This window comes from Equus przewalskii, chromosome 1, assembly GCF_037783145.1.
Source record: "Equus przewalskii isolate Varuska chromosome 1, EquPr2, whole genome shotgun sequence".
In the NCBI taxonomy this organism is placed as follows: domain Eukaryota; kingdom Metazoa; phylum Chordata; class Mammalia; order Perissodactyla; family Equidae; genus Equus; species Equus przewalskii.
In genome coordinates, this window is record NC_091831.1 from 6,910,091 (window position 1) to 6,936,960 (window position 26,870).

General features: G+C 42.1%; 1 protein-coding gene across 1 annotated transcript in view; it reads left to right on the forward strand.

Moving 5' to 3' along the window:
* The window catches only part of ADAM12 (ADAM metallopeptidase domain 12), a 335,212-nt gene that overhangs the window by 75,861 nt on the left and 232,481 nt on the right, over positions 1 to 26,870 (forward strand). The window contains exon 3 of the mRNA XM_008525946.2: positions 12,921 to 12,994. Coding sequence (XP_008524168.2) covers positions 12,921 to 12,994 — 74 coding nt within the window. The remainder of the gene's footprint in view (positions 1 to 12,920; positions 12,995 to 26,870) is intronic.

A 26,870-nucleotide genomic window follows, 5' to 3' on the forward strand; every position in this document is an offset into this window, starting at 1 on the left:
CTACTGTTCTCTCTAGCAACTGCTTTTCATGAAAGCTACCTGCCAGGAGTTTGAATTGTTTGTAGCAGACGCCAAGTGTAGATGCATGATTTACCCTTGGAGTGCAGCTGGGTTTCTGTGTTTCCCTGTTGTTCAATGCTTCATCACAGTGGCTTGTTTTCAGCTTTTCTTGTCAGATGAAGATATCGACTTGCCTTCTGACCACTCCACATCCCCTGGTTTTCTTCATTTTATTTTTCTTTACAAACAGCATCCTTCTAGGATAGGCCAAAAAATGTGCCAGTGACATGCGGGCAGGAGTGTGTTTATGTTTTTGTGGTGAGGAATAGAGTCCCCTGTTATGGAGAAGGGATTTATTAACCTTTCTTTTCTCAATCAGATAACTATGATTGACAGTTTGGGTAAGGTTCTTATGAGTAATTCCTTTATTTTCAACAATTCCAATAGAAGAACAGAAATAAATATGTGTGTGTATGTGTGTTTTTGTGATAAGATGTTATGGTTTGCAACAAAATGGAAACTAGATTGTAAGAATGGGAGTGTTTTGCTGGACTGGAGGGCAAAATTATATCCTTACACAAAAGGAACAGAGATGTGACCAGCACGAATGGCAGTGTGATAGGATCCTTTCTATCATTCACATCAAGTGCTTCCTATGTGCCAGCCCTGTCCAATTGTTGATATGAACCGTGCCATTTAATCCTCCCAGCTGGTATGATTATGATTTATGAGTGAGGAAACGGGGGCTCAGAGAGGCTAACAGTGACTGAGTCACAGAGGCAGTAAATCACGGAGCTTGGGTTTGACTCCAGGTCTGTGTAATCCTAATGTATTTGCGGGGAGGGAGAGGAGGCTATAATGAAAAGCCAAGTTCTAATTTGGGGTAAAGCTACTGATGGGCTTAATTGACCACTTCTTTTCTCTTCCACTAAAGTCTGGACTTTCTGTTTATGAAGAATTAGCAGGGAAACCTTTCATTTAAACTTGACGACCATGCAACCATTTTTATATTTACTTATTTTCGTGCACCTTTAGGTAAGGTCCTGTTTTATACTTAAGAAAAATCCATACACGCACAATTTTGTTTATACAAAATGTCTTCTAGCTAGTAACTCATCTGAAATCTTTCGGAACTATTCTCTTTGAAATTGTTGCAAATAAAATATTTTTCAGCAGGACTTCAGGTTGGCTAAGGCTTCAAGGAGCGCTTGCAGCCCAGTGTGTATACAGCGTGAACAGAATGAACTGCACTGCAGGCAGAATGTGGAAGGCAGCATAAAGTGCAGAGAGAGAAGGGAGAGGTCTACCTGAGCCATCTTGGATGGCCTCCAAGGTCAGGAGCATCTCAGCGTCCCTTAAGGAATGGACAGTAAGTAGTAAGCAGAAGAGGGGTCAAGAGAAGGAAAGGTGTGCTCATCTATTCCTTCCAGGTTTATTTATCATCATCCTACTTGACTTTAGACCAGAGATTGTGAATTCAAATGCTTCCAGGGGCCAGGCTGGTGTTACAAACAAGTGAAGCTGGCCAGGCATAAGGTGACGGATAACTTTTGTCCCTTACCCTTCGTGTGCCCATACGCCAGGACACTGTGGGGCTGGAAGAACTGGCCGCTTCTATTCAGTTTTAGCCAATTATTGCCATCAGAAGTGCAAGACCAGGGTTGCCATTTTTCTGATGTGTTTCTTCTCCGAGAAGCTGCGCATCCAGATATGTCCGAGATTCCCCTGAGTTTTAGATGTTAGCAACTAAATCAAATTGACAACACTGGGTCGCAGACACTTTGGGCCCAAACCAACGATAGCTGCAGGCTGAACAAAGTTCATGAATTGCAACCCTGTGAAACTTGGTCCAGCACAATGATTCCGAAAATATGGTTCCTGGACCAGCAGCATCAGCATCACCTGGGAACTTGTTAGAATTACAGATGCCCATGCCCCTTCCCAGACCTACTGAATAAGAAACTGTGGGCCCCACAATCTGTGTTTCAACAAGCCTTCTAAGTGATTTTGATGCCCATTAAAGTTTGAGAATTTTTTTTACATTTTTTAGTGACTGTGAAAAAATGAAGAGAAAAATAATATTTCGTGATTCAAAAAATTATATGAAATTCAAATTTCAGTGTCCATAGATAAGGTTTTATTGGCACACAGCCACGCTCATGCATTTATGTATTATCTCTGACTGTCTTTGTGCTGCAACAGCAGAGTTGAACAATCATGGCAGAGACCGTATGGCCCACAAAGCTTAAAATATTTATTATCTGGCCCTTTACAGAAAATATTTGTCAACTCTTCTCTAGAACAGTGAATAGGGGTGGAGGGAGAGTGGGCAGACTGAGGAGGAGAGGATGCTGAGAAAACTCTGTTTCATACCCAAGATGAAGGGGAGAAGTGTCACTGGAGCCCTGCATTCATCAAACAGCTCAGGGAACAATGGATAAAACTGGTTGGTGAGAGAGTGGCCTCAGGAGAGCTGGGATGAGGACCACGCAGCAGAAATAGAAACAATTCCAGAGATAATCCAGAGGAGATGTCCACAGAGCTTGACCACTAATTCAACATGGGACTGAGAGAAAGGAAAGAGTCAGAAGATGGTATGAATGTGGCCAAAAACGATGATGATGACAATAGGGAAAAGAAGGGGGTCACAGGACAATGAATGCACTTGGGGAAGATGTAGGGGAGATATAAAACATGGTGAGAGTGTTTTAAACCCTGCAGCATTTGGATTGCTGGTAGGATACCTGCTGGACATGTCTTATGGGGCATTTGTGTCACACATGGTAGCTCAAGAGAGAGGCTGAAAGCTAGAGATTTGGAATTGGGAATCTTCTACATAGAGGACAAAGTTTTCCATAAGTCTCACTGGATTTATGACTGGTTGATTCTACTAATATTTTAGTAGGAAGAGAATTGAACTCAAACTTTCCTTCAGCAGAGTGTACTGATTGTCCCAAAACGGAGCTAGGCGAAGGTGGAAAACTATGTCCTCAAGGAATGCAAATTCCTGCAAGCCCACTAGAGCGAGGGTCCACGGGCGGCTCTGAGAGGCCACTTGAGTCCTTCATTTGCTCTTCTTTCTTTTTCTTATTTAATTATTTTATGAGGTCATCTTGACTTATAACATTGTGTAAATTTCAGATGTACGTTGTTGTACGTGAGTTTTTGTACCGATTGCTCACCACAGTCTAGATTTTCTCCCTCACCATATATACATGCTCCTTTACCTCTTGCACCCTCCCCCGATCCCTTTCCTGCTGGTAACCACTAATCTGTTCTCCTTGTCTAATGTGTTTATCTTCCACGTATGAGTGAAATCATACAGTGTTTGTCTTTCTCTGTCTGGCTTATTTCACTTAGCATAATAACTTCAAGTTCCATCCAAGTTGTTGCGAATGGCATAATTTTGTCTTTTTTATGGCTGAGTAGTATTCCATCGTGTATATATACCACGTCTTCTTTATCCATTCATCTGTTGATGGGCACTTGTGTTGCTTCCACATTTTGGCTATTGTGAATAATGCCTCGATGAACACAGGGGTGCATAAGTCTCTTTGAATTGTTGATTTCGTGTTCTTTGGATAAATACCCAGTAGTAGAATAGCTGGATCCTATAGTAGTTCTATTTTTAATTTTTTGAGAAATCTCCATACTGTTTTCCATAGGGGCTGCACCAGTTTGCATTCCCACCAACGGTATACGAGGGTTCCCTCTTCTCCACATCCTCCAACACTCGTTATTTCTCGTCTTGTTAATTACAGCCATTCTGGCTCACCTGCTCTTCTTGAATCCTCACTTGTGAGGCTGCGTCTGTCCCCACCTGCAGCACCGTTCTCCTTGGGCTCCATTCTCCTAACTCGGGATGGAGCTGCCCCTCCAGCCCCAGCTGGCTCCCCCTCTTCCTCCCTCCTGATTCTGGAGACTGAAACACCCCAAGAGATAGTGTGACAGGCAAGCGATAGAAAAAGCTGGTGATGGTCGTACTCCAACTTTTGTGTGAAGTTGTGAAATGTGAATTCTCGTAGATCTCTGGGAGGCTTTCAGCATGAGTTTTCATGGAGCAACTGGAGTATGTTTTATACAAAGCTAGCAATTAGCTGTACTTCTGTTTGTAACAGAAAAACTTGTTTGCACTAGGCTTCAGTTAGTCCACAGTGACTTGGCAGTGCCTCTGTGATCGATAGCAGGATTACTTTTTAAGGGGATTATTGCATTCTGCTAATGTTTATTTGAGAGAGATTGCAGTGATACTTTATAAATGACCCTTAGTCAACATATGAGTGGGATACTCTCTCCAGAAGACAGCTTGCCTGCAAGCAAACTAGCAACTTAAGCTGTTAACTTCCTCTGAATGACAGTTTGGAAATGGTTTTGTAGAAAAAGAATGATACATGAATGTTTTCAGACATCAAATTAGTTAGATAAATGAATTGGAAGCCAAGCTTTCCAGTTAATAAACAGTGCATATTATTTTACAGTTATGTCTTGTAAGTTTAGGCAAGTCATTCCAAAAAGCAATGTTCTGGGGCCAGCCCCGTGGCCAAGTGGTTGAGTTCACACACTTCACTTCAGCAGCCCAGGGTTTGCCTGTTTGGATCCTGGGTGCGGACATGGCACCGCTCGTCAGGCCACGCTGAGGCGGCGTCCTACGTAGCGCAACCAGAGGCGCTCACAACTGGAATACGCAACTATGTACTGGGGGGCTTTGGGGAGAAGAAGAAGGAAAAAAAAAAAAAGCAGTGTTCTGAGCTCTTTTCTAATATTTTAATGTACCTGATTATATCAGTAAGCAGATTTTAGGAAGTACTACCTTTAGTCTATTTCACATCAAAATGAAGTACTTTCCCATATTTTGTGCTGCATCCACATGGGTCTCTTAGAACCTTCTTCCTCTTCTCTAATACTGGTCATACAGATGCACCGTCCTCTTCCTGTATGAAAGAAGAGAAGAGCTAAGTTGCTGTCAGCCACCTGCCCAGGGACTGGCCTAAGGAGTGTGCCTGACTCATAAATGTGCCCCCAGTTAATGAATGGATTCTACTCCTTTTTGAAAACTTGTCAGCTTTCTTTAAAAAACCTAATTTATCCTGCCCATTTAGATCTAAATACAAAAAGGCTAAAAGGATTGCAGTGTGGGTAAACAGCAATAAATAATCAGTGAAATGGTATTTTGTCACTGTCATGCTATGAAGTGGCAGTTTCGTTGGTGATTGGATTTCTATAATAAACATGCATTTTCATCATTGTGCATGATGGTTTCCAAACGGACATTCTACCATTTGAATCTCATAGACAATCTTCCTGGTTATGTCAGTTTTCTATTGCTGCTATAACAAATTATCACAACATAAGTGGCTGAAACACTACCCCTTTATGATCTCAAAGTTCTACAGATCAGAAGCCCAGTGGCTTGGCTGAGTTCTCTGCTTCAGATCCCACCCGGTTAAACTCCAGATGTCCGCAGGGCTGCCTTCTTTGGTGGAGACACTTGGAGAGAATCCGTTTCCTGCTCATTTGAGATGTTGGCAGAATTCAGCTCCTGACGGCTGTAGGCCAGAGTCCCTATGTTCTTTCTGGCTGTAAGTTGAGGGCCATTCCCACCTTCTAAAGGCCACCATGTTTCTTGGTTCAGGGCTCCCTTGCTCCATCTTCAGGACAAGCAAGGTGGATCAAGTCCTTCTCATGCCACATTTATCTGACCCCAGCAATGAAAGAGTCTCTCCTTTGAAAGACCCTTATGATTACAGTTGGGCCCATCCGAATAATCCAGGGTCATCTCCTGGTCTCAAGGTCTTTACCCTTATTCACAGCTGCAAAGTCCCTTTTTGCAAGTAAGGTTTAACACAGGTTCCAGGGATCCGTACAAGAACATCTTTGGGGACCCATTTTTCTGCCAACCACATTCATAGGCAGGAAAAGTATTGTTATCCCCATTTTCCTGGTGAGGAAACTAGGCCCAGCAGAGTGAAATGACTGGCTGGCAATCCCGTGGCCCAAGTGGCAGCATCCAGTCAGCCTGTGGACAGATTTCTAGCCTAAATCCTCTCCCAGTGTGTAGCCTCCTAAATGGAAAAACACATTTCCAAGATGAAATGAAATAGTTCTTTCTTATTTAAATTATTGTTCCTCTGCAGTGAAAGGAGGAGGAGTTGTTACGCATTTGCAAACTTCCAATTTAGGATGCTCCTAGAAGTCAATCAGGCACTCAATGGCCGCCTTCTGGGCTGTTGGAGGTAGTTTTAAGATGCTAAAGTGATCTGGGTCTTGGCACCCAGCCAAGGCCTGCTCCTCATGATAGCAGTCATCACAAACCCTCTTTGACAATGGTAAAGCCATACTGACTTTGTGCATTCATGAGCAGCTGGTACCTCTTCCATGTAGGATGATGGGCACGTGGCACTAAGGCTGTGGGTGGTCTTATGAGTTGATCGGGGCCATGGGTGATGGGAAAATCCCACCTTAGCCATAGGCGTCCTGATGGTCCTGGGCCACCAGCAGGCAGCTGTGTGAGTTTGTCTCCCCTTCCTGCTAATAGAGACGTCTGAAGGCAGAAGAGGATGGGAGGATAGCAGAGGTAGAGGACCTAGGGCCACAGCCTGGTGGGACCTAGTATCAGCTTGGCCCCAGTGAGATGCCAGTTTCAGCAACGCGATCTCACCACACCATCCAGCCACCAGGTCACCATGCAGTCGAGGGTCCTGTCCCCAAGCCTGGGGCAGTTAGGAACCGTTAAGTGGCAGAACAGGACTTCTTCACATCCCTCCTACTCTGATTCCCCTCACCCCCACCCCCACCCTGACATGGCTCTGATTCCTAATTCTCCCTATTCTACTCCCCACTGCTCTTGGCCTTGTATTTTACATTGATTTATGTTTTATCGCATTCCATCCTCCTCCTGCTGCCCGCTCTGTACCTCTCTGCCCTGTTTCGGATTCTTTATCACTAATATCTAAAGAACCTGGAGCAGGTGTCATCTCTAGAGACCTGAGGGTGCCAGGAGCCAGGCTAGGAATGGGTGCTCACTAGAAATTTTTATCCAGTCCCAAGTATAAATATAAGAAATTCAGCTCCCAGCAAGCCCTGCCTCCTCTCCTCAGAGGGTCAGAACACAGGTCATTCTCAAAGGCCTGATTCCTCGCTCCTTCGGAAGTGATCTGCTGTACACCCACTTGTATCCGTTAAGGACATCAGCCTCCGGGTGTGAGGCAGGCAGCCCACTGGGGTCAGAGGGACTGACCGTAGACTTCTGCTCGGGGATAGTTCTGACTGGGGAGGACAGTCCAGATGTCCCTTTCATACCTCCTGAGGTGCTGTTAATGGCTTTGGGGGTCTCTTCGCTACCCCCTTGGTCAGTGTTCCTTCTGCCATCTCCTACCCCCTCCATGCCTGTATTCTGTCATCCCACAGATATTTCCAGGTGGCCCTGTTCTGGGCGTGGGGAATAGAATGTGGAACAAGGCGATAAACTTCCCCTCCCTCGTGAAGTTTCTGTTTCACTAGGGGAGATAGACAGTCAGCAAGTAAATAAACACACCAATAAATGATCACAAATGAGGAAATAGGCCAGGAAAGGAGAGACCTGGGTGTGTGAGAGCAAAGAGCCCACTGCGATGGCAGGGGCTTCCCTGAGCAGGTGGCATCCAGGCTGAGACGTGGAGGCGAAGCCCCATAGAGAGCCCGGGGAAGACCTTCTGGGCAGAGGGTCGGCAGACACAGAGGCCTGGAGGCTAGTGGAGCCTGGCCAGTTCAGCAGTGCATCAGGAGCTTGGGGAGCAGGCAGGAGAAGGGCTCAAGAGAGGCCAAGAGGTGGGCAGGGCCAGACCTTTCCTGGTACAAAGGCCATGGTTTTATTCCAAGTACAGTGGGTCACCATTGAAGGGTTTTCAGAAGGAGCGTTGTTTCTGAGCGGGGGTGTTGTAGGGGGTAGCTAGCATGGATTTCCACCAACTTCCCCTTTGTATTGGATTGGAGAAGAGAGTAAAATAAAAATTTTAGATATAAGTTTGAGAAAGCTGCATTGCAGTGCTTTCCAGATTGCTTTCTGTTAGGTCATGTTGTCACTCTCCTCTTACAACCCAACTGTGAACTCCAGGAGGGAGCAGGTTACCGCTGTCTGCTTCAGAATTGTCCGCAGATGGACGCAGAGCGTGAGGCACTGTAACCCTATAGCACAAATGCATGGGGGGGAGACTGCCAATGTTGCAATGAATAAGTAAGCCTTTAAGATGCTATAGCTACAGTGATCTAAAATGAAAATCTAGAATATCTGATGCAAATTTAAGCGTTAGTGAGCATACCAGCCGCCACAGGATGCAGAACTTGAGCTCAGAGCATCGCCTTGTGGAGGGCGATGGGGTCATGCCTTTTCATGCTGGGAAGGGAGACATGGGCTGAGCATCTGTAAACCCGTCATGTCGCAAATACGGTAAGAAGAGTCTGTACTAAAAGTAATCCTTCATTTTAATACAGAAAATCCTTAAAAACTACATTGTATATATTTCAAAAGCAGTTTTTACTCGAGGTTAATATGTGCTATTCTGCACGATTTAGCAAAGCATTTGCTAATGTCAATCTTCCATCAGAAAAAATTATCAAAACTCATGAATAAACATTATCGTCATTTATGTAGTAACTGAAAGGCTCAAGCAAGGGACACCCCATTACAGTGCTGCAATGCCTTCATTCCTTACTGTGTTATTCTGCAGTTAATTCAATTTTGTCCTTTCTCAGTTCTACAGTGCACATATCTTCCTGACTGTGGAACCAGCACACTAATATTAAAGTGGTAATCAAGATTGCCTCTAAATATTCATAGCAATAAATGACTCCCTCGTGCCCCATGAGTGCCAGGGCTGCAGTCTGAAGCATTTATTTAGTACTGGAGAGGGGTCTAGTCACTTCAGAGTCCCTTGAATGAGATATTTTAATATTGTTGTTCTGTTTGAAAAATCAGATCCCTCTGTGCTTCCAGTATCGACGGTTGAAATGAATGACTTTGGCTCAGCGCCCACCATCGTCTTTGAGAGGATAACCTGGAAGTCATGATGGGAGTGAACTTGGCTATTGACCTCACATCTTAGTTTTTTCATGTAATTCTCTTCCTCCTGCCAACCTGCCACCTTATTTTAACTTCATGGTCAAGTTCGGATTTTTCCAAGTCATTGAAAATTGGCTACTCTTTAAGGACATAGAAACACCAGGGAGATGATGCTATGTATCATTCTATCCGACGGAGGGAAAAAAAAAGTTGTAACATCTTTGTATCCATGAAAAGCTACATTTATTAACTTGAGATATTTTGCACCCATCATGAATGAAATAATTTAAATTCAAGTTTGGGTGATCTCCCAATTATACAAATTAAAGAAGGGCAGCACAACACAGCGCTGAGAAGAAAAAAACTGTAGCTAATCAATAAATCACTTTCTAAACATCTGCTTATACTTCCAGTTAAGTAGGATGTGCTGGCCAAGTGCATTGTGGGAGATCTCAGAGGGTGAACAGGGCAGCTGAGGGTCCAAGCAACGGGCAACAGGGTGGTGGCTGGAGACTTCCTTTGCAGACCTGCCTGGGGAAGCCTACCCAAGCTCATTTCTATGAGGAATATACAAAAAGAGAGGCCTCAGAAGAAACCAAACCTGCCGACACCTAGATCTTGGACTTCTAGCTTCCAGAAATATGAAAAAATAAATTTCTGTTGCTTAAAATACCCAGTCGGTGGTATTTTGTTATGGCAGCCCTAGCCAGCTAACACAGGACGCTTCTAAGATTCTGGTAATATTTTGATTTTTCAGCTGGGTGATAGATATCCTAATGATTATTTTATTGTTGTTTTTTAAATTATATATTTTATATACTCTCTGGATGTACTTTTCCCAATTAAAAAAATAGAATTCTAGTGACCGCCAAAACATTTCCGACCTATTGATTAGCACTTAATTGATTTATTCAGAAAATGCAGTTCTGTAAGCATTCAGTAACAGACATAGTTCCATTAGAGTGATCAATATATTATTTTTAAGAAAAAGAATGCTGTATTTAACCAGCCCTAGTTCATTATCTCCAACATATAAAAATCAAAAGAAAATGGAATGAATACCTGCTTTTAAACTAAGAAGTCTAATGCAATTAGTGGTTTTGAATTAAAAAAAACTCTCTGTTCTTCCCCATTGATTTCTCCTGCGCCATTCAGATCTCCACTAAGACACACAGATAAAGATCATTTTGCCTCCCTGGGGAAAATGTATTTGTTTGAAAGATGTTGACATTGGAATGTTATAACAGCTCCTGTGGGGACTTTACGTGGAATTAGGACAAATGTTAATGTTTAAACTAGCTCAGTTCTTTGGGGGCAAATAAAGAGTGCTGCAAATATTTTTTTCACAAATATGAGAGTCAGGATTTCTCTTTAAAAGAGTGATACATCTCTCAACATCTTAGGCAAACACAATTTGTGATTAACCTAAGTTATTTACACACACACATATATAAACACATACAAATATATATACTTATACTTGCATATGCTGTTGGGGCATATCTTGACAGAATATTGAGACATTTTTCTAATATTTGATTATAAACATAATAATATTTTTCTAAGATATAATTAATGGATGCAAATTGCAAACCCTGGAGAGAACATTCTTTAAGTGTTTGTAGTTAAAGCCAAGCGTTAGAAAGTATAGGCAAATTTAGGTAAAAGTCTCTGTGAAGGACAAAAGCAAATACAAGGCTTAGAAACACTTTGACACACTGTATTAAAAATCAAAAGAAGTGATGTGTGTTTAATTAATAGGAATAGTAATATTAATTTTAGAAGTTCAGCAAACACTCATAAATCCATACAATTCTTATAAACACCAGACAGCATGAAAGTATATCAATTAAGAAGTGTGGTCTTTACAGGATCGCTAGATGTTTGTGTAGTCATTTGCTAGAATGAATCCAAAAACAAGACCTGTTTAAATCCAGAAAATATACATAAGTGTTTCCTGTATATGGAAATTTAACTGTTTAACACTCAAGCTTGAGTACTTAAATAATATCACTCATCAATTAGAATTGAGAAGAGCCTTCTGGAAGCACACACACACACAAAAACTTGACTCTGCACCTAATGTTACCCCCAAAAGGCACCAATATTTAAAATAGTCTATTAATCAGGCAGCAGTTGGTGATGCAAGTTTTAGATCTCTGTTACTGACTCAGAGGTGTCCAATGAAGGTGGAAATTTCTGTGAACTTTCCATGAGGATGGAAATGTTCTGCGTCTGTGCTGTCCAGTGGTGGTAGCCACTAACCACATGTTGCTTCTGAGCCTTGAAATGCGTCCAGTGTGACTGATGAACTAATTTTCAACTTTGTGTTCATTTTAATTAATTTAAATTTAAATAGCCATGTGTGGCTAATGGCTACCATGTTAGATATAGGAAATTACGAAAAGATGTGCAAAGGGCTGCCCTAAAAATAAAGTGAATCGCCTTTCCCCTTCATGATTCTGCCCCAGTAATATGGCATTACTTAATGCACGGTTTACATTCTCCCAAAACTCTTGGGACCTTCAGTTGTTGTGTTTTTTGTCTAAATTTTATTTCATTTTAACTAACTATTTTTGTGTTGGACATCGGAGCTTACAATCCAATTGCTCTTAAAATGTAGTAGCACGTGGTTAGTTAATTCCTAGAGTAGCTGAGATGCTGGCTGTGTTGTGAAAGTGTCCTGAACGCTGGAGTTACGAGAGTGCCTTTTGAATACAGAATATTAGAAAACTATGTATAAACCTCTTATTCTCATATCTCTTATACGAGCATGAAACCAAAAGAATTTGCAGAGCAAAGGCAGACAAAGCCGATACAACTGAAGTCAGCAGCACCAATTCAGTGTGGCTGCTGCTGATGTTTGAACAAGACGGAGACTGCGCTTGCAGCAGTCATGCAATGCTGGCTGGTGAGAGCCCAGGCTCTGGAGCTGGTGGTGCTAGTTCCACCTGAGGACCCGACTCTCCTCCACCTGGCTCATTTTAAGCCGCTAAGAAACCTTAACTTCTGGACTGGACTCTGGTGGTATTTGGGCCCCTTGTCAGGCTGACTGCATCCTTTGTGGATTAACCCCTCCTCTGTGCTTCTCACAGCAGTCTGGGTAGTCAGACGGCACTGCCAGGCTCCCACCTGACCACAGAAGCAATGGTGAGCTGGGTCAGGGCCTGGTTGCGCTGAGTGAATGGGCTCAACACGGCAATCAGAATGAAAACACAGCATTCGTTTTTCTAAAAATAAACATTAAAAATGTTAAATTCTCTTAGTGAGAAATGCCCCATGGATATATGAAACCCCCGTTTGAGACATGCTGGCCTGGCAGAGGGACAGGAATTGGACCACCAGTCCCTGGAATCGTTGAAGATGTATGGAATTTGGGAAAGCAGCGAGGGCCTTAGTAACATAAGTTTGAGATGGCAAATAGATTTTGACTTAGGTAAGGACTCTGAATCATTGACTTGAGCCCAACAGGAAGGGATGTGGCATATTTGACCACCCTGGGTTAGGTGGGAGTGAACCTGGGGTGGGGTGGTCGTTAAGGGACACTGCCATAGGGATACTTTTCTAAATATAGGGAAACTGAGAAAGGAGTTGATTATGGGGAATGGGGGCTGAATCAAGAAGGATCCCAAGGGGATGTGGCCAAAGGAGAGAAGTACAAAGGACAGGAATGCAGGTTGTGTCAGTGCCACCCAGGAGGGTGATGCAATTTTCAGACTCTCATCCTAGTGGTCCTGGTCTCCTCTACTTGGGGTCTCAGAATGGTCCCAAGGAGAAGATGTGTTTTTCTCTCTCTCCGTTGAATATGCCTACAGAGCATATTCAGATATTGGCAAGTCAAAGCGAAATATTTTTCAACTAACATTTCTTGTTTATCTTTCAGAATCATCCACAAGTGTTGAATTTTCGATTACAACTGGAAAGCAAAGAACTGATCATAAATCTGGAGAGAAATGAGTAAGTCAAGTTAATTCTTGTTTATTGCATGAGAGAAGAAAGTTAAGACAATGTGGACTGAAAAGTGCTGTGTAATTTATGTTGGCATATAGAGAAGCAGAACTAAATGCATGGATTCGTAATCCAAATTCGGATTTGAGGGAGAATTAACCTCAAAAAAATGATCCAATGGAAAAATAAAGAATTTTATCACTCTGAAAAGGAACTTTATAACTCAGCAGGTTTTTCTCATAGTTCTGGTGTTTCTCTTTTTTCACAGCCTGATTTTTCAAGGATAGAATTTAAACATCCTCTGTTCTGTTCAAATACCAGTGTTCTGTAATTAGTTGACTTTTGGCAAATCTTGGGTTACATAAGGAGAAACAGCTTCAAATGGATAGAAATTCTTTTTTCCCTGAAAAATACCAAGAGTTTATTTTATCTTTGAGAGCTTGTCTCCAGTGGTATAAAGTATTTATTTTATCTTTTTATTTAAAAATTTGGCCCTTTTTTTGCAAAATTATATAAATTTCCAGAAAATGATATTGTGTTTTTTTCTGGAGCAGATGGATATTATTACCTATTTTGTATGCCTTCCCAGTAGAAAACTGTATCTGCTTCAAGGCATAAGTAAAAACAACCCATATTCTTGTCATCCTTTACACTCTGTGGCTATCCCCATGGGTTCCTCAGATCTAAAGGACCGCTTACTATTCTATTTGATTGGTACCAGAAAAGAATTGAGCTCTCCTGACAAGCCATCTGTATTTAAAGGTATAAATCAAGTTCCCAAGTCCTGCTTCATTCAAAATAGGAGTTTCTTTCTTCCAGATCCTCTGGGTCCTATTCTTCACCCACCAATGAAATGCTGAATTTTTTTTTCTGAAATGGTGGTGTAGATGGACAGTCTCACTGGAAACAGTTCTGCCAGAGATATCGAGGGACAAAAACCTTGACTCAGCATCTCCATGTAAACGAGTCAGATCATTTACTTGACTTGGAGAGTTTGAGGCAAATCAGATGAATGTGATGGCAGCAGCCAGTTTTCACATTTGGTATCTAACACCACGGCCAACAGCAATTAAAAAAAATAGAGAGATGGATGCATATAAATATATAGTTAAAAATAAATATATTTAAAATGAATATATGCAAAACAGAATGGCTTCCTTCTTGGGATCTGCAACATGCCTCTTGATATTTCTTGCATGTTTATCCCTCATGAAATGGGTTTGGTCATTAAGTGGATTAAAAGCTTTTGTAAGCAGTAAATAATGTGTACTTAGCTTTCCTGGTGAATAAAATGGAAGTGCAGGCACACGTCTTAGATAATGAGGGAGCTGAGCAGGAACCTTTTGAAGTGTCTCGTTTAGCAAAGTAAATATTTTTATGCTCTTTTTTTTTTTCATGTAAGAATATTGTGGGACATTTTAATTCTTGTATCTTGCTGTTGGTACGTGGTTTTGAAAGTATCTCAGGGAACGAAACTAGGTATTCCTTGAAAGATCAAAAAGAAAGGAGGCTTCTGGTGATGCGTGTCCGGGCTGGGGTTCTAGGGTTGGCACAGTGGGAGTTGGGAAGTGTCTGTACCGCGCCTGCTCCTCTCGTTGGGCTGTTGGAGGAATGTGGTGAACAGCGTGAGCGGGGCTGATCCTGGGCCTTTGCACGGTGTTCTGACTGCAGGTAGAGGGACGGAAGTGGACTTAATAAAAAACCCTTAAGTTATTTGTTTTTGCTGTAAAAGGAATATGTGTCTAGTGCAGAAAATTGAAAACTATAGGAGGGAAGAAGAACAAAGAGCCAAGGAAAAAAATTGTACTTCTATTACCAAACACAGTCCTGGTTACTATTTTGGTGACTGTCCATACAGATTTTTTTGTTATAAATAAAGCTTGTCTTCTTTTGTCTTCCTAGTTGATATTGTAGTCTGGGTGCAATTTGGTATCCTATGTCTTCATTTAGCTTTATAATGGATATACTTTTCTGTATAGAAATGAAGTTTTTAGAGACCATCTGGTTCTCTGAGTCTGTGAAGTGGCTTAATATCCTTATTCATGGTTCCCTCTGAAAATGATTTACTTTCCATTAAAGTGGATAATATAATGCACGTTGACTACTAGACAGTGGCTAATTTATATAAAAGATCATTTTAAAAGGTGCCTTAATTTATTCATTTCCAATTCTGGTCCTTTCTCAAAATCATCTCAAAATTAGAAAAGATGAAAATGTAAAACTATCTCTTCCTGATTTATTTCTCTCTTTCCAACCTCGCTGTCAACCTACATTTTATAAAATATATGGAGAGTGTGTAATATGTTCTATGACATCCTATAGCTTTATTTTAATTATACTACTTATACTAATTGTGCAGATTTCATTCTTTTAAAAATAACATTTTCATTATTAGAGTATGCCAGCATTACCACGTAATAATGCATGCCCTCAATACTTTAGTATAACACATTTTTGAAAAAGGTTACATACCTGTTCCATATGGACTTCACTTTTGAGACAATGAATACCAAAACATCTGCAATTTTATAAGTAGAGTGAAATGCTTGTCTGCTACCAGCTCTTAATGCTGTCAGACACAAAACATAATCAATCATCTACCATAGAACAGAATTTTTAATTTGTATAGCCTTTGGCCCAGTAGATCCAATTAGAGAATGTATCTAGATGAAGCTATAAGAACCCAAAGATAAATGTGCAAGCAAGGGTCGCTTCTGTATTTAACACCCAGCGCAGTGGAGGGCCTGACCCATCAGAAGGTAAGCTGCTGGGTACCTGCTTCAGTGCCTACAGGTGGGAATCAGCCCTGTGTTCAGGGATGTCCACTGCAGAATATTCTACCCAGAAGTACCTTAGTGGGAGATTGATTATGTAGTAATAAGTAATAAATTATCGCCCAGCTATGAAATAGAGTACTATGCAGCAATTAAAGATGATGATGGAGGGGCTGGCTATTGCCAAGTGGTTAGGGTTCCACACACTCCGCCTGGGTTCACAGGTTCGGATCCTGGGCACAGACCTACTCTACTCATCAGCCACGCTGTGGAGGGGTCCCACATACAAAGAATAGAGGAAGATTGGCACAGATGTTAGGTTAGGGCTAATCTTCCTTAAGCAAGAAAAAAAAAAAAGAGGAAGATTGGCAACAATTGTTAGCTCAGGGCGAATCTTCCTCATCAAAAAAAAGAAGAAGAAGAAAAGAGGATGATGATGGAAATCTTTATTATTGTAAAAAATGGTCATGATACAATCAACATAAACAGCATGTTAGATAATAGTTTACATGGCATTTGGTTTTATCTTAAAATTATATACATGTATCTCTGAGTAGTAAGATTATAGAAGACATTTACTTTATTAATGTTTTACAATAAGAAATATTACTATTGCGATTAGGAAAGCTTTTTATTTAGAAGGAAAAAACCTTATGTGAAAATTTTAAAATGTTGACATATTTATTATTCATAAAAAGGAAATGGTGGGTTTTAGAAAGGCCTCCAGCAATTTTCAAAGGGCTAAAAAGCTCTACCTATTGTATACTGGGTCTTTCAATATCTAGAAATCTGTTTTAATGAAAAACCTGCTTAGAAGTCATAACCAAAATAAAGACGGCCTCCGTGCCTTAAATCATGAGAGCCGCAATCTGCAGCTACGGCTGGAAGAGTGTCACCTAATCAACCCTACTCACAACTCTGCCTGGAAACCAAGTCTTCATGAAGCAGGGCTGAATTTGCAGTAAATAGTTGTTTCAGGGGATCTATTTTATTTGTCTTCTAACATCCCTAATTTGTGCAAAGATCGGATGCTGTTCCCTTAAAACCTTTGTTTGTATAACCATAATTGAATGTTTAAAGAAACCCAGAGCTTCCCCGGAGAAGCATTTTTCACACTGTTGCCGTCTGCCTATGGAACGGCAGGGACTGGCTTTATAACTTCCATAACTCTGCTGGATCCCCGTGGACTCTCAGGCCATTCCTCAAACAGGTGCTCTGTGCAACGGCATCTTTGATCAAAATGCTTTATTGGACAGGCCGGCCGTCTTCGACATCCGTTTTTCCAGTTTAGGATAATTAAAAGTGATGGCGGTAGATCACGCTCCTTCCATCTCTCAAACCCGCCGAGCTCTCTGTTTGCAAGCCATGTCCCATCCCTGATGGAGGCTGCTGCTGGAGGAAGTCCATGGCCCGCTGGATTTACATTTGAGGTGTCTCTGAGCTGGAACAACTTTGGCACTGGCTTTTATTCTGTCTGGAATAATTCCAGACATCTCTTAAGGGGCAACTCGAGTTAATATTCACTCTAGAACAGTAGCAGAAAGGGCATTTTAAGTTTGTCAAACGTAGGCATAAATATTTAGGAAGGCATTTATTTGACAACCTCTCTCAGAATATCACGATGTGAGATGGAGAAACGTAGCTGGTGTGGGGATAGCGTTGGACGGATGAGTAGTTGGCTGAATAACTACCCAGAGGATATTAATCTGTTGTTCACGTTGACCCAAACCATGTTGGACAGCTGGACTGAGATTGCCGTCGGTGACCTCAGGGCTGTGTACAAGGCCTCGTCCTAGCCCACAATTTTGTCAGCCATCTCTATGAAGACACAGAAGGTGCGCTGATCACGTTTCTTGGCACACAAAGCTGGAGGGGGATAGCTGCGCTCTGCACGGCAGAATCTGGATTATGGAGATTTCAACAGTTTGGATCAATGAGCCAAAACTAACAAGATGAGATTTAATGGGGATAAATGTAAAGTCCTATGCTTGGGTTAACAAAAAAATAAACATTGTAAGTTCAGAAGGAAATTTACTAGTAGTTCTCGTGAAGGAGAACTGCAAACTCAATATGTACCCCCGAGGTGGTGTGGCTGCTAGAAGGTGACTGTCACCTGTGTCTGTGCATGGGCGCCCATGGTAGTCCTAGACTGGAGAGGCCGTCATTCTGCTGTGCAGTGACCAGGTCAGACCGCATCCCAAACCCTGCCCCACTTCCGTTCCAAGCACCACGTTTGAGAGCTGCCTGCTGCCGTTCTGTTTCCGCTATTGGACTTCCCTTACCTTCCCCACCAGCCAGAGATGTCCTTAAGGTCAGGGTCAGGGTCTTAACTTCCTCCTCCACCCTCTTCCACGCGTCCTGGCTGGTAGTAGGAACTCGAGAAGCACTTCTCAAACAAGTGAATGACGGAACGTGGACACCCTGGACCAAGCAGAAGTGGTCACCAGGAGGTTGAAGGTCTGTCTTGGTGTCTTGGGTGATGTGAGAAACCGTTCAAGGAGAAAGCTTCTGGAAAGGACTCAAGGTTTAGAGTCAGGAGACCAGGCTTTGAAACCCAGCTTTTCTTCCAACAACAAGCTGCTTACATTCTCTCCATTTCCTCATCTGCAAAATGGAATAAAAGTCTAGTACAGTCAGCTCATGCTTTTTTGATGATCACGTTTCAATGACTCAATGATATATTCCTTTGGATCTAGCGGTCTTAGTTATTCCTCCTAATCATACCCTTGGCTTCACCGTAGCTGTGTCCTGTTTCAAACCTCCTAAATTAATGGAGATCAGGTTATGCGTAATCTTTACCTGAAGCCTTGGTGCTGGCCAAACATCTCAGTTCTGACAAGAGCTGGAAAGGATTACCGGGCTGAGCCTTCGGGTTCCTGTTGCTGTAACGGTCTTGATTTCACAATCTTGACATCCTGAGGAATTAGAGTTTTTAAATCTTGTCTGTGGATAGAATGTGATTCCTTTTCACTTCCACTCTTGCAGAAGAAGCCTAACCTGCCTGTCAGAACCTCCAGCTCTGATTTGCTTGGTGATCCTATTTATTGATTAATCTAATGAGGGCAAAACCATATATTAGACACTTAACTACCTACTTCCATGTTTTTATCTCTCAGCCTCCCTTCTCCCATTCACAGATCTTTATCATAGTCTATTGGTTCAAATGCTTAATAATAGATTCATCAATAATAAATCAATGAAATCATTTCCTTATTCACTTAGTTGTTTATTCACAATCATTTAATACCAGACACTATGGTTGGCTCTGGAGATAGAGGAGTAAACAAAGTGAAGTCGTTGTCCTCTTGGAGGTCAGTCAAGGATCCCAACATTAAACAGGTCATCACAAAACAATAATGGATGCCTGTGGTACTAAGAGCTAAGGAAGACAAGTCCGACGTCCAGCCTGGTCTAGGGAGGGAACGCATATAATGAAGCAGCATTTAAGCTGTGCACGGATAAGGTGGGCTGGATAAAGGAGGGTAGAAGGTAGAAGGTTCCAGAGAGAAGAAAGAGCATACATAAAGGTCCTGGGGGTGGGGGGGAAGGAGCTTTGAAGCATTTTAGAAACTAAGAAGGTCAATGTGCTAGTGAGCAAGTGGGAGCATGCTGAGAGAGAGAAGTGGAAGCCAGTCCACATAGGACCTTGTGCTCCATGACAAGGATTGTATATTTTCTTCATAAGGACAGGGATGCCCCATGGAAGCCAGACCTGTAAGCAGGGCAGTGACATGGTAAAAGTCAGTTTTTTAAAGACCATTCTGACTACATGTGAAGGCTCGATTGGAGGAGGTGAAGAGTGGGTATGGTTAAGAGGCTATTTATTGCTATTGCACAGGAAGAGTTCCAACCAAGGGAGACTCCATAGAAGGGAGTAGATAGTAGAGAAGTGTTCAGGAGGGAGAAGAGATAGAAACTCATCGGCAAACATCTTTGTGTCCCTGACCAATGCCCAAAGTGCAAGTTCTTGGTCTTTTCCAAGGGTTCTCTATTCTGACCAAGGTCATCACCGTTCTTCTCACATTTCACGTATAAGAATTATCGTTGACAACTTCCTTTCCATCACCCCACACATTCAAGAGTCTTGGAGGAGGGTGGACATTTGGGCCTAACAGAATCCAGTCTGGAGGTGACCTGTGGAGGGTTAGCATGTGGAACTGGGCATGGCATTTCTTTGGGACCCATGGATGTTTGTGGCTGATCTAAGTAGGGCAGTGGCTGTGAGCTGGAGCATGAGCCTGCAGTGGGTGGAGTATGATGAGGACGTGGCTGTGGCCCTGAGAGTATCTGAGCATCAGTCACAACCCAAGGCAATGTCAGTGCTTCTATACTATCTAGAGGGAGCTTGGTGAGGTCTGCCTGTGGCCTCCAGGCTCACTCCCAAGCCCTATTTCATGTCCTTCCTGTCTCCATGCAGTGGGTGTGCCCCTCTACCAGGAGCACATGGAGAGGCTCTTGTCCTCCTTCAAGTCTGGAGCATTGTTTCGGGACCACTTGCATCAGGATCACGCAAGGAGTTTGTTCCAAAGGCAGCTGCCTGGCCCCACCTCACTCTATTGAACCAGAATCCCCAGCTAGAAGGCCTGGGGGTCTGTATCTTTAACACATTCCCCAAGGAGTTATATTCAGACTTTAATTGGGGAGCCACTGGCTGCAGGAAGCTATTTAAATCTAAATTAATTAAATAAAATTAAAACTTTAGTTCCTCACTCACACCAGCCACAGTTCAAGTGCTCAGTAGCCATGTATGGCTATTCAAGCATTTCCATCATGGCAGCAGGTTCTGGTGGTGGGGCAATGCCAGCCCACAAGATCCTTCTAGTTTGAGGGGTCTGTCTTAGCTGATGCATTGTCCATAGGAATGTTCTTTCCTACAAGAAGTGACCACACCTCTTCAGGTTGCTTAATTCCTGCAGCATAACAAACTATCTCCTGCTTTGGGGAACCGGGCAGTACCAGAGAGGTCACCTCTGCATGTTGACGTAGGGGCGAAAGTATAGTAGACAATTCTCTAAGCGTGACTGTAGACTCACGGAATGGACGCGAGCTTCATGGACTCCACTGATCCTCTCACTAGACCAAACTCCTTCCGATTTAAGTTCAAGCCTCTCAGCCTTAACATTTAAGATCTTTCTAATTGGGCTAAATTTTGTTTCCTGAATAAGAACTAAGTTCCCTTGAGCTTCCCTCCTCATTTCAGTCTTTGAAGTTATACAGACATTGGAAAAGGTCAGAACACCATTTTTAGAGTTTTTTTGTTCCCCAACCTGACTTGACTTGAAAGCGCCTAGACTGATTCAGCTCAACCTTTTCACAGTGGTGCCCTTCGGATGCAACTGGAGAGTGTGGCATCCTTGGGTGGACTTCTTTAAAGTTAGAAGGATTGTAAAGGGCATCAGCTATGGAAGTGTGTTTCCGAGTTTAATTATATCGCTTGTAATCCTTCACTTCTTGTGCCGAGCGTTTATGATTTTCTGATGAAAACCCTGCTGCGTCCTCAGCATTCTTCTCCAGAGCATTACATCCCAAATGGATAATGATGGTCCCCTGGTGGCCGAGGGGAGAGCTGATGCTGTTTCTGTGGTTGTCATTTCACTGTCCCCTCCTTGTGATATGGCCAGGGGTGGTTCTGTGCAGAAACTGCACAGGCTGAGGTATGTATGGCAAGTCTCTTCTTGACTTTTCTAGTTGTCATGTCCTCAACAGAAAGACCAATATGCTTCTGTTTGTGTGACCCACTGACTTCATTGATCACTTAAGACAATAAAACCAACACTCGAAGGAACTGAAAACACTTTTTGGCAGTTGAATTGTTTGAATTAGAATGTAAACACAGTCCTCGCGTTGCATTTGGGTCCTACATCTGTCTGTTTTAATATATAGGTTTCCACTCCCTCTTTTTGCTTCTTGCAACTGAAATCTTGCAATCCTTGCAAGTGAAACCAGTTGTTTATCTAGTAGAATTTTCCACATTCTCAACTTGGCTGAATCCATCCCCGTGGTGTCATCTAGCAGGTGCCTCTGGCCCCCGTGTTTTCTATAAACCAGCAGTTAGATGGGCAGCCTTGAGCAGACTCAGGTTCGGTTTTTTTGGGCAGGACTACATGATGAGTGATGCTGCGTCCTTCTCTTGCATCGCATCAGGAATTTTGTGGCCTTTGCTTATCTCCTTTTTACCTGGGTTCGGGGGCGTCCTGATGCTTCCACTGTAAAGCCACAGGAGAGTCTTTATCTGCTGGGGTCAGTGGCTACTAACAACGAATGCCTGGAGCACTTCTTTCTTAGGTCTTGCAAAGTGGTGATGTTCTAATTCTGTCATTCCCTCTTCATTTTTTAGCTGGATGCTTTTATAGAGAAGAACTTTCCCTTGTCAACTATTTGTTACCTGAGGTTCGAGGTAAAAGGCAGGATAAATTCTTTAGGTAACACCTCTAACCATCACTCTGTCTTTGCCTGTTGGTAGCCACTGTATTCCCCAAATTTGGGAAGTCACACTTGGGGTTTCACTCCACGCCTCCCTGCTGAGGACCCGTGACATTCCTGATCAGTTCCCTGGGGGTTCAGAGATGTGCTGGAGCCCGTCCATAAGCAGCTGTTGGAGTGCAGGATATAGCCTGACCTGAAGCTGCTCTATAGAAACTCTGATTTTTAAAACCTTGTCCTTTTAAAAGCAAAAGCATCTCTGTATCCTGCATGAAAGCAGGTGCTGAAGGATTAGAATGGGGCAGCAGGAGCTGGTCCTAGCACCACTGGCATAACAACCAGGCTCTGAATTGGAGTTCAGATATCGCCTATCCTTTCACGGACTGTTTCCATGCCAATAACAATGGCAAATTGAAGCAACTGTTCCACTGACAAGCGGATTTAGTCAGACTGAAGGAAAATGGCAGCAGACTCCTCAAAGATCCATGGCATGAAAAGATGCAGAGGCAGCCACACTTGCTCGGGTACACCTGCGGAAAACAGAAAGAGGGCGTTTATCTAACTATGTTCTGGAATGTTCACCTCTTTCCTCTTAGTGTGCTGGCGGATTTCACTGTGGGATGAAGTGGCTTTAATGTAAGTGGAGAACAAGGGTTTCTTTATTTTTCATGATTTTCTTCCTTATGAAAAACATGTGGGCAGAGAGAAGATGATATAAGACCCACCCCCACAGCAGGGGGAGTGTTTGGGGAGACGGTTTATTTATGTATGGACTTATTTTCACAACCCTCTAAGGCCACCTCCTCAGTTTCCACTGGCCTGGAGGATTTTGTTGGCCAGTTTCTTGGTTTTCTTTGAAAATCTGACAGGCTCCAGTGGGGAGTCCCTCTGTGTTATGTTAGTGGCCGACCAGCACCCATTTGATGAATCTCAAGGCCATACAAGTTCCCTTGGGAGTTGTGGGATACAGTTTTTATGTGCAGTTTTCACAAAATTTTTTTTAAAAGTAATATTTTCAGCAAATGATGGCATATTACATTAATTTTTACAAAATATATAGAATAGTAGGAGGTTGATTAAATGAAAAAATATAAAATGACATTAAAAACTTACTAAAAGTACTATCCCTACAATTTAATAAGTATGTTTAAAATACACTGAAATTCAGGATCACATGTGTTGTCTTACTAAGTAGGATGACAATTATGACTTGATTACATTACTCCTTCTGTTCTGTAGACACTTCATCATCCAAAAGCCTGTATTTTCACATTGGACCGTGAGTTACCTGGATAGATGTTACATAAATCTCTCTTTGTTTAAAAAATTATTTGTCCCAAACTGATGCTTTTTCCTAAGTAATTTTTCATGTGGGAACCTAAAAATAATCATTGATGTAGATGGCAATATATTAATTAGTTTTAATTAATTCATTTATGTCCTATCATATTCCAGAAAAGAGTCAAGGTTGCTAAAAAGACACAAAAATTGACTCCCTCCCATTGTATAGAATATCTTCCCCACCAGCTCAAACAAACTAATGCTTCTGCATTTCCCTCTGTTTTCAATCCATATTGATAGAAATTATGAAGATGCCCACTTGGGGCAGTATGATGTATGCCTGTCATTGCTTTACGTTTTTTTTAAGAGCAAGGAAGATTTAGTGTGGTATGGAGGAGAAGCATTGACTCAAGAAGAAAGAAACATGAAATCTCTGGGACTTATAAGCTTTGTGACTTTAGGCCAATTAATTAACCTCTCTGGTCCTGAATTTTCTTATATGTAATCTGAAGATGATAACGTCTTATCAGCTCGGGCATTGGATTTGATGGTTTTCAAGGGGCACGTTTTCCCTCCCAGATCTATGGTCTCAGTAATTTCCTGAATTAAAATATGTGTTTATTTCACCCAGAGGACTTTTTGAACTGATCATACCAGGAGAAATGGTACTTAGGATTCTAGATGAGGAATCATGTACAGCACCTTTTATTTAAGCATCGAGACCAATTAAACAATCCTATGAGAGCCAAGCTTTCTTATTTAGTTGTATTTTAGTGAACCAGGAAACCCTTAATCAGTAGCTTCTTCCATGTGGCACTGAGTTCTGTTCCCTGGAGACGTAAGGGTTCCAGGGCGCGTCTCTGTGCCCAGAGCAGTCCGTCTGTTGGGGCTTTGAACACGTGACATGCCGTATCTGAGGACACGTGTGTGCTCAGGGGAAGCTCATGGCCAGCATGATGAAGCATGCACTACCCATTCTGTGGGATGGAGACGGGGGAAGCATCCAGGGGAGGACGCTCCGTTGACCTGAGGTGTAGGTGGCATTTGAGGGAAGTTGCAGAGCCTTCCTCATCACCGCTACCTGACTGCGACCTTAACCCCTTGAAGTCCTCGGAAATCATTTTAAAAACAAACATGGGGCTAGAAGAAAGGCCCTGAGCTGCCTCCAGGACGCTAGTTATGTTCTATCTCTTAACCAAGTCCGACGTACGTGAGTCTTCATTTTCATGTTCATTTTTTCACATCATTTATATGTATGCTATAGGTCACAAAAACAAAACACTTTTTGTTGTGTGGCAAAACCTAACGTAACATTTTTGTCTACAAAGAGCAATTGTACTGCTGCTTTTGAGCACATTTGTTTTCTTCTTCCCCTGTGACCTCCATGGACAGAAATCCTGATTGATTTGCAGAGGACACTGTCCCTGGAATGAGATTAAGAAAAGTGATCACCTTTTGTTGCCAAGGAATTGGCTAAATATTTGATGAAATGACATCTTTTTTTGATAATCATTGGCATGGGATTCCTGTAAGTTGCAATAGTGAAAGAAACACAAATGTTATATAAAGAGGGGGATTTCTCAGAATGTATTTGTAATTAAATTTCTATACTGACACTAACATCCATAAATATACTTATATATCCTAATGTATTATTAATATAGAATATTACAGAAATATTGGTCATTATAAAATGCAATGGTTCATTTTGTCAGGTTGAACCAATAACTAATATATTATGTTTAGAAAAATTGGTTAGTTCAGGCTCCACCTTCAGTGCCTTATCAAAAAGTTCTACAGTGGTACAAACTTGGCCTGTGCCCTGAAAATAATCTATAGGTTTTGATTTAGAAATAGAAATTAGGGCTGTGTAGCACATAAAATTTGAATGTCAATTCCTTTCAACATTTATATGTTGGGTATTAAAAAATATCATCCATCCTTTTTTATTAATGGAGAAAAGGACTATTAATCTGGGATGTGTTTTCCCATTTTTAGTTTTCACATTTTGGTAGTAAAGTACTTGATACTCTCCATAAGGCACATTCTGTTCATTCATTTATGTTTGCTCATTCGTCCATCCAGTCAACAAACTACGTTTCAGACATTGTGTTGGGGGTTGGGATACAAAGATGCGTAACACAGGTTCCTGTTCTTGGCGATGCTTAAATCCATTTCCATTTTATGGGATGGCAAAGGATGTGCTTGTCTGAATGGAATTAAAACAAATACTATGGGGTATTGATAAAGTAAGATTTCTGATTAATGTAATAGGAAAATTAGATGAATAATGTATTATTCTTCCTCTCTCAATCTTGGCCCTGGCTTCGTCTCCGAAGAATTGAGTAATTTTTACCTTTTCCTAAGTATAACCTTAATTGCTTTAAATTTACCAGTCTGTGTATGTATGTGTGTGTACATATCTATAAAAATATAAAACTAAATATATATTACATACTACACGATTATATATTTTCTGGTGTGACCTATGGGTGGTCTGTTTCTGTCACAGTGCCTTTGGGGTGGCATGATGGAGGCAAGTGCCATTACTGTGGCACTGCCATGGCAAACCCCAACTGTCTTAAGACTGATGCTCTCTGGTTTTGAATGACAGCTCTTGCCTTAGGTACCATGGCCATAATCATCCATTGTCTGTCAGCTTTCCACATTGCCTTCTTCACAGCCTGGCAAGTTATTCGAAAGATTAACTGGTTTTAAGGAAAGGGTAGAATGGTTAGTATCAACCTCTACTTGTTCAGAATGGGGGATCTGCTTGCCTTTAAAGATTTTTTTGCTTCCAATTTTTATTTTTAGCCTTTTCCCCAGTAGTCCAATTTTTCTAAATGAAAACCAGATGAAAAGCAGCCCATTCATTCGTCCAATCTCTTGTCCCCAGATGAAGTTTTCTTGGTTCCCATATAGAACTGTTAAATGTTTGGGGCTGTCCCAACAGCTCTCCCGTTGGACTCTGCTGTAAACACTGACCATTTCTGATTTATGAGAATCTCGGGCAGGAACAGAGATCAACTTTTCAAACACAAATTTGCGTCCAGGTTTGCCTGCAAGTGCAGATAATTCAGCAGGCGGCTTGGAGAGCTGGCCGCCTGTCATCCGGCCTGTTTTCCCAGGAAGAGCTGGGAGCAGAGTGGAGCCTACTAGCTAGTTAGGTAATGTGTATGGCAGAACAGGGGACCCAGGTGTCATCTGGTTACCTGGAGTGGTGGCTGACCTAGGAGGCAGCAGGACTGTTACCTCAAGAATGTGATCCTGGCTTTGCACATCCGGAAATTATCCTCAACAGAACTCAAGAGGTCTGAATCACAATGACCAAACTTATGTGTGACGAATGTCTAAACTGGAATTTATTCTCAGAAGCTCTGGACAGTTGTGTCCATGATCAGGACCAG